At 36.0% G+C, this 11939-nt stretch overlaps 1 protein-coding gene across 1 annotated transcript; it reads left to right on the forward strand.

Annotated features, from left to right (window-relative positions):
- LOC18768610 lies at positions 8635–10205 on the forward strand. Its single transcript, XM_020570910.1, has 2 exons — positions 8635–9267; positions 9693–10205. The coding sequence occupies exons 1-2, from the start codon at positions 8635–8637 to the stop codon at positions 10203–10205; spliced, it is 1146 nt and encodes a 381-aa protein (XP_020426499.1).

An 11939-nucleotide genomic window follows, 5' to 3' on the forward strand; every position in this document is an offset into this window, starting at 1 on the left:
AAATAGGAAGGAAGTAAATTGGCGGAGCAAGGTTTTTTTTTTATGAGTTCTGATTTTGTGTTTTCCCCTCGTTTCCTTTTATAAACGAAGTAAAGTATGACATGACCTTTCTGAACGAACGTGTTTAGCAAAGTCGTCACGACTTTCCATGACATCTGTCACCCGTAATTTCTAAGAGATTGCCGGATTTGCGAGGATTTATCTCCATCATTATCCTTGGAATTTGTAAGGGAAAAAATAATTTTAAAATGACATTTTAAATTAAAGAATTTAAAGTAAGGAACTTTCAAAATCGAAAGAAAAGAAAGAAAAAAGAAAAAGAGAAAGAAGGAAAAGAAAGAAAAGAGAGAGAGAGAGAGAGAGAGAGAGAGAGAGAGAGAGAGAGAAGAAAGAAAAAGGAGAGGAGAGATGAGAGAGATAGGGCCAAAAAAAAACAAACAAAATTTCGATTAAGGTGTGTTAGCTTTGTTATTTTAGACTAGAAAAATAAATAAATAATCGCCTGGGCTATAGCCCAGGTTAGCCATAAGGATAATCCGTCATTGGGTTGGCGGATGTGTTTCCCAGTATGTACCGAGTTCGAAATCCCCTCATTCCCGTAGTTTAGATTAGATTAAAGTAAAATATCATTTATATAAAAAATAAAAATAAAAATAAAAGGTAATATTATTAGTTGGACCAAGAAACAGGTTAGCTTAAGGTGCACATTTGATCCCAACCAGTAAGAGCATGCCTAATGCATGGGCAAAGGGCAAGGGGCAAGGGGCTAGGTGTTGTTTTAGCCCCTCAAAATAGTACTATTCACAAAATCTAGCCTCTTTAATTTGTGTGTGTGGTTCTAGTGGGGTGGGGGGCTAGGGACTAAAACTCAAAACTTGTTATTTTAGTTTATTATTATTTTTTTTGTGATAAAAATCAAAGCATTAGAAAAGCAACACAAAAATTTATTTTTGGAAACAATTTTAATCAAAATGAAAAAAAAAAAAAAAAACTTTTCTTTTCATTTTCATTTAATTTTGTAGTTACTAAGACAACATATATCTGTGCCTCTGGTACTCATGCTCAACTAGATCATTTCAAATACTATCATGAACATAATAAGACCTAATTTGCGCATAACGATCCATATAGGCCTCAAGATTTTGTCCGACTCTACCCACTGTCTCAAATTCTTCATCATTTGGTCGCTCATATATTCTTGCTTTCCTTGGGTTCATTGGGTCAACTTCTACATCTAAATATTCTTCGTCTTTGGCATGCTCATCCTCCACAATCATGTTGTGCAGGATTACGCAAGCTATCATGATGGTTCGAAAGGTAGCCCTATTCCACATTCGAGCAACCCTCGAATGATGCAAAATCAAGCTTGCAGTATATCAAAACATCGTTCGAAGTCTTTATAGTATGCCTCTTGGTACTTGGAGAACATTTTTTTCCTCTCATTATTGGGCTTTGGGAGCGATTTCACAAAAGTACCCCACTTTGGATATATCATCCACCAAATAGTAGCCCATGTTATAGTCGTGTCCGTTGACATTGTACACCACCCTGAGGTGCTCGACCTGCCGTGAGTTCATTGAACACCGGTGATTGTCCGAGCACACTGATATCATTTTGGGACCTAGATATTTCAAAATAGGCATGCCAAATCCAAGTGTTGAACGAGGCAATGACCTCTAGAAGTATAGTGGGGTGTTTTTTTTTTTTTTTTTTTGTGACCACTAAAAGCTCCAGTGGATGAGTATACGCGTCTTTGCACAAAATATCCCTCCTGAGCATCTTGTCATGGTCTTCCCTATATCGGTTGATGTACTCCCGACCGTTTTGAGAATCTGGTTTGGTGACTGGATTGGAGGAGGAGCTTTCAAATTCTGCCATGGTGCCAAGGATAAGAGCGTTTTTCATACGTCTACTCTCATCATCTTCTTCACAATCTTGATTCATCTTCTTGAAAAATCTCTTCATTGTGAAATGATAAGAAAACATACCTCAGTGTTTGATTTTGAAGTATAGAGATGAGTTTATGTGAGAAGAAGATGAAGATGAAAGCCTATTTATTGAAGTTTGAATGTAGAAATGTAAAAAAGATGAACAAGTAAAAAGGTTTGGATATATATATATTGACCATGGGGGAGGATTATTCTGCAATCTATCAAATAAGAGCTTACATTGCTTTCTTAGGTTTTTGTAGAAGTCAGAAACATAATTTAGAGATCCTAAAAACCTCTGGAGTTGACTTTTATCAAGAATTTGATCAGGAAATTTGTCAGCAAACTGAATGACTCGATCAATTGGGGAGATGTATGACTGGGAGATATTGAAACCAAGAAATCTGATATTGGTTTGGAATAACTTAATTTTCTTGGCGGAAACAACTATACCACTCTGTTTGATAATTTGAAAGAATTTATGCAAATGTTTTCAATGCTGTTCTATAGACTCAGAAAAGATAAGAACATCATCAATGTAGACAATTGAGAAATGGTCGTAAGGATTAAAGATTTCATTCATGATATTTTGGAATTCACTAGGGGCAATTTTTTAGACCAAATGGCATTACATTCCATTCATAATGACCAAAAGGGGTAACAAAAGCAGTCTTATATCTATATGATTCGTCAATTTGGATTTGCCAGAAACCACTCTTCATATCAAATTTGGAATAAACAACTGCTTTTTCTAACCTATTAATGAGGTCTCTTTTGTTAGGTATGGGGTACCTAATCCATTCTAAAACTGAATTAAGTGGCTTGTAGTTGATAACTAATCTCGGGACTCCTCTTTCTAGCTCAGCATTTTTCCGGACATAAAAAGCAGGACATGACCAAGGGGACTTGCTTTTGCGGATTATTTTCTTTTGAAGCAACTCATGAATTTCTTTTTTACAAAACTCCATTATGTCTTGACTCATCTAGATTGGCCTGGCTTTGGTAGGAATGTGTTTCTCATTAAAGGTTTTGATATAAGGAAGAGAAACAACATGCTGTTTTCTATACTAAAAAGCATTAGGCAACTCAGAGCAAATTTCATTTTTTAAATTATTTTCAAAATGCTGGATTTGCAATTGTAAAGATTTATCATCAAGCTGTTGTTCAATTCTTTTAAATCTAATTTCTTCTTTAAGAAAACTCAACTGGTTATTTTTCCGAATGATTTGTATCGACCTGGACACTGATTGTTTTTGCAAGGTTTTCAAATTATGCAACTCTGGTTTAGACAGAAATTCAAATTTGACTTTTTGGCCTAAATGGGTAGAGATGACACCATCATAGTCTACCTGGAAGGGATACAATAAGGCAATAAAAGGTAATCCTAAAATGACTTCATCAGTGATGTTTTTGACTAAGACAAATGAGTTTTTGAAGCAGACTTTATTCTGGCAGATATGGGCTTTAGGCAGTTCAAAATTTAACTGGAGTGTTTTTCCTGAAGCAGTGCTTAGGGATTCTCTAGACTTTTGGTAAAACTTAGTAGGAATTAGACCTTCCTGAATACAGTTAAGATCAGCTCCTGAGTCAAATAGGGCAACTGTGGTAAATTCAAAATTTTGGACGAATATTGTCGCTTTCGAGTACCATTTTCTAAGGTTAACTTGTTTAATTAAATTTACAACTTGTTGGCTATCAGAAGGTTCATCATCAGAGTTGTTTGGACTTTCTGATTGGCTTTTGGACTCAAAAGACTGGCTAAATCTTGTTTGATTGTGTAATTCTCACTTTGTAACTTATGACTTACTTGTTTTAATTCAACGATTTCTTTTTTAATCAATTTTACTTCTAATTGGAGGTCTTGTAAGGTAATTTCTTTTTTCTGAGTGAATTTCTCTAAAGTAGTATTTATACTAATCGACTGGGGAATAGAATGACTTGGGCTTTCTTGGCTAATGACCTTTCTTAATTTCTTTAAATATTTTGATTTTAATTCGGGATTCTCAACTTTGCTTATTAGGTCTATTAATAATTCCTCTTGTTCTTCTTGTTTAGTAAGGACATAAATAGATTTTAATCTATTACAACATTTATCTTTGCAACCAATTTGGATATTGGGTGAGCTTGACTGTGATTCTGAAGACTGGTCAGAATCAGACTCAGAGCTGGCCACTATGGTTTCATCATTGCTTGTTTCAGAGTCTCGCAACTCCAAAACTTTTAGCAATTTTTCTTTTTCTTCATCTGCAATTTTCAACTGTTTAATAGTATCTTTTACTTTGCAATCAGAGGCATAATGACCAAACTTTTGACATTTGAAACATTTAACTTTAGTTTTATCATTATTTCTCTTGGAATGGCGATTCTTTTGACCTGTTGGGGCTTTCGACCAATTTTTCTTGGGGGAAAATTTCCTTTTCTTATAGAACTCATGATTACTACCATTATGTCGAGAAAATTGTTTTCTTCGGAAAGAATATCGATTTTTTCGAAGGTGACTAGGCTTATTTTTCCTGGAAGGAGGGATGCTGATAAGACCATACTGTTCACAGAAATTGCCTAATTCGTATTTGGCTGATTTCTTATCGGACTGTATTTGTCTACCAATTTTAAAGTCAATACACATTTTCATGCCAACTTGGTTGATTGTATTTATGATATTTCCATACGTCAAACTATCCCAATCTATATGACCTTGTTCATTACTCAGATTTGTGCGTATTTTATGGGCAAACAGGTTTGGAAGACCATTAACAAATTTTTCTTTCCAGAAAGGTTGATAACTATCGTCCCTAAGCATGACTCTAGAGATGAAGACATCTTTGTACCATCTGAAGTCAGACAATTTGGGATATCTAAGGTTGCTTAGCTGGTCATGTATCCTCGCAGTGGTATTACTAGGAGTTCCAATGAAATGTTCAAATATTGTGTAAAACAAAGTGTTGACTCCATCTTCTATACCTTGACTTATTTGTTCGTCAAATATAGGGATACCATCTTCATTAAGTTTTACAGCATGAATGATCAGATTTTTGGACTTAGGGGTTAAGTGTTTGTCCCACCAATACCTGAGAGTACCGGTAAACCCAGTAACTAACAGGGGTACGATTTCAGATTTCTGAAATTGTGATTGGTAATGTAACTGTTGGCAACCATAGACATATGTTGTAACTTATTTAAGATTTCTTGCTCAGATAGACCATCAATATTCCATTCATACAATTTGTCAGAGGAAACCGAAAACTGGGTTTGGAAGTTTCTTTCCTCAAATTGGATATCTGGAGGTGTTGGTCTAGGGTACCAATTTTTGGTCAAGCTAGTGGGCTTATGTGTCTATCTAATCTTTTGATTTTGGGTTCAACTTGGACTTCTAAATTTTTGAAAGCATCTTCTATTTTTGAAATATTACTAGTTTCAGATTCTGTTGTCTCAGACTCAGAGGAGTTTATGATTGCAAAAGAATCTAATGTTTTCAGACCAGATTTTTCTGCTCTACTTGGGGTCAACTGTTCTAACATTTCTTCAATTTTCTTCATTGTGGGCTTTATATTAAGCGTGGAGCTCAACTTAAGATCCTGGAACTGAACTATTGGTTTTTCAATTTTTGGTTTAGACTTAATTTCTGGGGAACTTATCTTGTCTATTTTAGTTTCAATTGTATCTAATTGTTTCCCTATGACAATTAGACTCTGATTGGTATAATTATTCTGCTCAATTAGTCTTCTATTATTATCATTGTTTTCAAAGGTTTTGAAGGGGCTAGTAGGTATAGGTGTATTCTTATGGCTGATGATTATGGTATCAACTGGGGGATGACTAGCTTCAACTTCTGACCTGTTGATCATTTTCCATTTTTCTTTAGTTAAAGTTTTTAACTCATCATTAGACATATAGCGGCTTTCAATAAAATCAAGGTAAAAAATTTCAACTTTGGCTGACCGCATATAATCTTTCCATTCATTAAAGATTTTTTGGCGGCTTTTACTATCAGGGTAGGCTTGGTGATAACTATTTCTCCTGTGCTGGTTTTCTGGAGCCTTGAGGTGATAATTTAGGTGTTTCCAATTAATCTCAAATTTTTTATTAAGGGTTCTAAGTTGATTATCGACTGCTGCAAAATTTTCAACTAAGAAATCAGATTGTGTAGGTGACTCAGGTGAATCGGACTTATCATCTTGGACTGGTACCTTGCCATAGCAAGGTTGGCTTACCTGAGAGGATTTTCTCAGGGACTCGAGTTTGAAATCAATCATAGCTTTTTCTAATTCCAGGTCTCGTTCAAGAGTAGAGGACGAGGCCGTAAAGGAGTGCCTGGCAGGAGCATGCCTTTGAGATTGACCAGGGGTTGGCAACTGTTGTAACTGGACATTAGATTTCTTCAAGGGTTGATTTTCAAATCTAATTTTTACTGTGCCATCTAAATACTGTTGGATGTAATCTAAATTGTTTAGACTACGTTGGATTGGAGCTGGTTGGCTTTCAGTGACTAAGGTCCAATCTTTTGGAAGGGCAACTTCTGACCACTTAATGGTTTGAGGGACTTGGATATGGGCATCTGAAGTATGACTCTGGATTAAAACAGTTTGGTCTTTTGGGCTTTTATTAAGGGCTTGGAAATATATATATATATATATATATATATATATACAGTCCCCTTCTATTGAGGGATCCCTCAAATAATTTTATTTGAGGGACGCCCTTTAGGGTACCCTACTATTTTTTTCTCAATGATCCAAACCATCTATTTTTTAGGTCTTCATTCATAGATCATCCTTACAAAAAATTAAACAAATCGGAAACCGTTTCAACATCCAATTGTGTCTTACAAAATCAATGAACACGGTGCTTTAAGAAAATACTAAAATTTCAATAACTCAATTGAGTGGTCAAATGATATCTGATTCAAGTGATTTTTTGTAGAGATGATTTTTGAATGAGTATCTACAAAATAGACGGTTTGGATTAGTGAAATGCAATCCGGAGTGGGGCCTACAAGGGGTATCCCTCAAATAACTTATTTGAGGGATCCCTCAATAGAAACTCTCTGTGTATATATATATATATATATATGGTTAAAAAAAGGCTCAATTAGCCGTTGAAAACTGAAAAAAAAATAAATGAATAAAACTAAAAAGCCCATCAACTAGCCGTTAGGCAATTGTCATTGAAGGTGCTATGTGGTAGATCCTCATAGGCCATTGCATTTGGAAAAGCAGCTTTTGTTGCGTCCCTTTTTTTCAAAAGCTGACCGTGGGGCCCACTCTTGCCCAGGCCAGTACTTGGGCAAAATTAATCCCTTATCTTGCCCTATGCCAAATTGAATTGAACCAAACACATGCATTAGAAAGTGTTTTGTTTTTTTCTTTTTCATTTGAGGAAAAATCTGGACCTAGCCCATGCCAGATAAGTTCCATTAGACATGCTCTAATAGTTCCACACCTAATCAAATCGAATTGAAAGTTTAGTACACCGACTCATAATTAATCCGTGTTTAAAATATTTGTTAATCATATAAATTTTGACCCATCGAAAATGAGTTGAACTCTCTTCTGAACTGAACTGATCCATATCCAAACTTAAGTTTGTCAAAAATACGATAGCGTTATGATCTTTTTATGCCATAACCAAAGGGAAATATACCAACTAAATTTTGGTCCAATGATACATTTCTTGTCAAAGCATTTCTACAACACTATATATAAACTGCAGTGCCCACAAGCTACTACACATCTAGACGATCGGATGAAATTATCAATAAAGTATTTCCCTAATACTATGTAGACAATAGTGCGTCACAAGCTGCAATATATATCTTTGTTTCCGAATTTACTTTACAAACTTTAAATTGACCACTTCAAGTCATCGTAATTTTGAAAAGGATACTCAATATTAATATTAATCTTTTTATAATGTTAACCTAAGATCATGAAATATATAGGCTTATTTATGTACATGCCCAATGTGCTTTCAAACTTGTTTCAGATTACCACATGTGTTTGCAAACGTCTCAAAGTACCCCCCAACCTTTTAAAAAAGGTCTCACATTACCTATTTCGTCAGTTTTTTAGACGTTCCGTTACCAGCGTTGGGCCCCACTTCGTTTTAACCTTTAAGCTCTTCGAATTAGGGTTTCTCAGTTCCAACAAAGGGGAAATTGGGTGAGAAGGGGAAATTGGAGAAGAGGGCTTAGGTTTTGTGCAAATCTGAGGTTGGCTTCGATTTTCGGAGAATCTGGAGAAGAAATCATTGGCTTGGCATTAGACTATAAGGCTAGAAAGTGCGAAGATGGTGGTGCTCAGAGAATCTGGAGGTTGTCAACCCATATGTAAGTGGACCCATTCTCACTCGATTTTCTTGATTTTGGCATGAACATTGAACTGCTGTTAGGGTTTTTTTTTTGTTTTTTGTATATTTTTTGACTTTGTGCTGGTCATGGTGTGGTCATTGTGTGGTTCTTGCGTGTTCCTAGTCTGGTGTGTTGTTGGAGTGTTTTTCTATTTTTTCATATACTTTTTTACTCTGTGGATCAAATAGCTGCATGACTTATTGAAGAAGGATGATAAGTGGTTTGAAGGTTATGTGGATCAAATAGCTGCATTGACAATGATCCTAATACAATGGAGGAGAGTCACCTACCCTTACCTGCCCAAATAGCTCTTCAAGTGAAGATGATGTAGTAGGTGAACTAAGAAGGAAGAAGAATAAGATGCCAAAAGGTGAAGATTTCAGACCTGAATTTGATATGGAAAACCTAGGTTTCAAAATAGGTTTAAAGTTTACAACTGCCGAGTTGTTTAGAAAAGCTGTGAAGATATACTCCATTAATTGTGGAAGGGAGTTGATATTTATGAATAATGACGGTAACAAAATAAGAGTAGTCTGTGAAGAGGGCTGCCCTTTTGTTATCCATGCTTCAAGTATTAGTGGTAGTACTTACCTGCAGGTGAAAACTTTTAATCCTACACATGTTTGTAGTAAGTTGACTAAAAATATACATGCCACTGCTAGCTGGTTGGCTAAAAGATATTCTGGGCAGTTAAGGCTCAATCCAAATTGGACTGCTTCTTCTTTTGCAGAGCAAGTTCACCAAGACTACGGTTACAGACCATCTAGAGCAACTGTGTACAGAGCAAGAGCCATGGCAGTTGACATTGTAGAGGGGTCCTACAGTAAACAATATGAAGTCTTGTGGGATTATTGTCATGAGTTAACAACCAGAAATGTGGAAAGTACAGTTATAATTAAATATGAAATGGAAGGTGATAGGCCACATTTTCAGAGAATTTATATTTGTCTTGCAGCCTGCAAAAAGGGGTTTTTAGATGGTTGTAGGCCTATGGTTTTGCTTGGATGGGTGTCATGTCAAAGGGCCTCACCCTAAGCCAGTGCTTTCTGGAATGAGAGTTGATGCAAACAACGGAATGTTTCCACTTGCCTATGCATATGTAGAGATTGAGAGCAATTCAACGTGGCTGTGGTTTTTAGAATTATTGAGTGGTGATCTGAATATTACGAGTAGCCATGGTTAAGTATTTACGACTGACAAACAAAAAGGGTTAATAGATGCTGTGGATGCTCAATTCCCTCATGCAGAGCATAGACATTGTTTGAAACATCTATATGGAAACTTTTATTTGGAACACAGAGGTCTTGCTTTGAAACATCAAATGGAAGCAATTGCTATTACCACAACTGCCATGGTTTCATGCAGAGATGAGAAAGATGTTGGAGTTGTCTAAACCTGCACATGATTGGCTTGCATAGAAAGATCCTAGGCATTGGAGTAGGGCATATTTCAAGAGTGATTCCAAGTGTGACATGCTCATGAACAACCTATGTGAGGCATTCAACCGTAGCATAATGGATGCCAAAGACAAGCCTGCTTTGACTATGCTGGAAAGAACTCGGTTGTATTTAATGTTGTTGATGGCTGGAATAAGAGTTTTCTGTGAGAAATGGCATGGACAAGTTGGGCCAAGAATTAGAAAGATATTAGAGAAAAACAAAGGAAAAGCTCAGTGGTGCATTCCTAAGGCTGCTGGACAGAATAAGTTTGAAGTAATGCACCATAGTGGCCGCAACTTTGCTGTTGATTTGAATGCACACTCTTGTTCATGCCATGCTTGGGATTTGAATGGAATACCATGTTTGCATGCTTGTGCTGCAATAAGTTGGTTTCATGGGAATCCAGAGGACCTTTGTGATGCAGTGTACAAGAAAGATGCTTATTTGAGAGCCTATGAACCAATGATTATGCCTTTAACCAGCCAAGATTAGTGGATGAAGATTAATTTACCTGCATTACTCCCTCCGAAATACCACAAGCAGCCTGGTAGGCCTAAGAAGACAAGAAAACAAGCTGTTGATGAACCTAAACAACCTGCTAATCCATATAAGCTTCCTAGGTATGACATCCCTTTAAAGTGTGGCAATTGCAGTGGAGAAGGGCATAATTGAATTAGTTGTAAGGTATGTGTCATTATAGGCTTATTACTTCACATTTAAATGTATTTGATTTGGTTTCTGACTTGATGACTTTGCTTATTAGAAACTTAGAAATCCCAACATAAAGGCTACTATCAAGAGGAAAGTTGCCAACGAAAAACTTGCAATAAGTGCCACGGTTTCAACTATGTTTTCACCAATCAAAATTTCATATCATGGAAACTTCTAGTTATTATTTTTTTTAGGTAAGAAGGAGAGATGGTGGAGACCAAAGTAGTGGACAACAGAGTATGCAATTAAGGCAAAAGAAACAAGCAAGCGGTTCCCAAGTGCCTTCTCAATCCTAGGCTTCTGAAGTAGCTGATGCTTCTCAATCCCAACCATCTCAAGCATCTGAACCTGCCAAACGATCTCGAGTACAACAACGTAGAAGGAGGATGAAAGATCAACAGAGGAGCCATTTTGTCAAAGATCCTTTTTTTCATCCTTGAATGTTGTGGAAGACTTTAATGGTGCAGACATGTTGTGGAAGACTTAAATGTTGTGGAAAACCTTTTTTCATCCTTGAACCTGTTTTGGAACCTGTTATGGTTTTGCAACCTGTTTTGGTTTTGGAACCTGTTTTGGACAAGTTGTGCATATATTCCTAAGGCTGTTAGGGTTGGAACCTATTTTGGAACCTGTTTTTGGTATTTTGGAACTTGTTTTGGTATTTTGGAACCTGTTTTGGTTTATGCATACATTCCTAAGGCTGTTATGGTTGGAACCTATTTTGGAACTTGTTTTGGTTTGTGCATATATTCTTAAGGCTGTTATGATTTTAACCTATTTGGGAACCTGTTTTGGTATTTTGGAACTTGTTTTGGTATTTTGGAACCTATTTTGGTTTGTGCTTATATTTGGTTTGTGGGATTATTTATGTCTGTTATGGATAATTGACCATCTGATAACTGACCATTCAGTTGTCACCATTTGTAACATCTAAACAAGTTACCATTCATATCACAGATCAGACTTAACTACCATTACATTACTTAACTAACTAGCATACATTCATGTCACAATTTGTAACCTGTAAACAAATTACAATGAACAAACTTAACTAGCATTACATTACATTACGCCAAATTACATTACATTACACTAACATAACTACTGCCAAAGTACCTTACATTAAATTAGCATTTGTTCTCAAATTAAATTTGCCCACTAAACTACTGCCAAAGTGCCTTACATTACATTAACATTTGTTCTCAAATTACAGTTCCCACTGAACTATTGCCAAAGTGCTTAATTCATCTTCACGGCAAACACCAGCCCCAATATTTTTGACTTTGCTTGAATCTTTGCATTTTCCTTCTTCACCCTATCAATCTTCCTCAGCAAACCAGGTATCAAAGACTTTGAATGCTCACACATTTCTGCATCAAACCACTGAAAAAACCTACATCCTTTTTCTCCACTTCCCTATATCAACCAACAACAATGACTGAAAATTTCCTAATAAAATGACTGAAAATTTCATCAATCACTATCAATTTCATCAATAAGAACTCTATTAATTTG

The sequence above is a fragment of the Prunus persica genome, chromosome G8 (assembly GCF_000346465.2).
Source record: "Prunus persica cultivar Lovell chromosome G8, Prunus_persica_NCBIv2, whole genome shotgun sequence".
NCBI classification, from domain to species: domain Eukaryota; kingdom Viridiplantae; phylum Streptophyta; class Magnoliopsida; order Rosales; family Rosaceae; genus Prunus; species Prunus persica.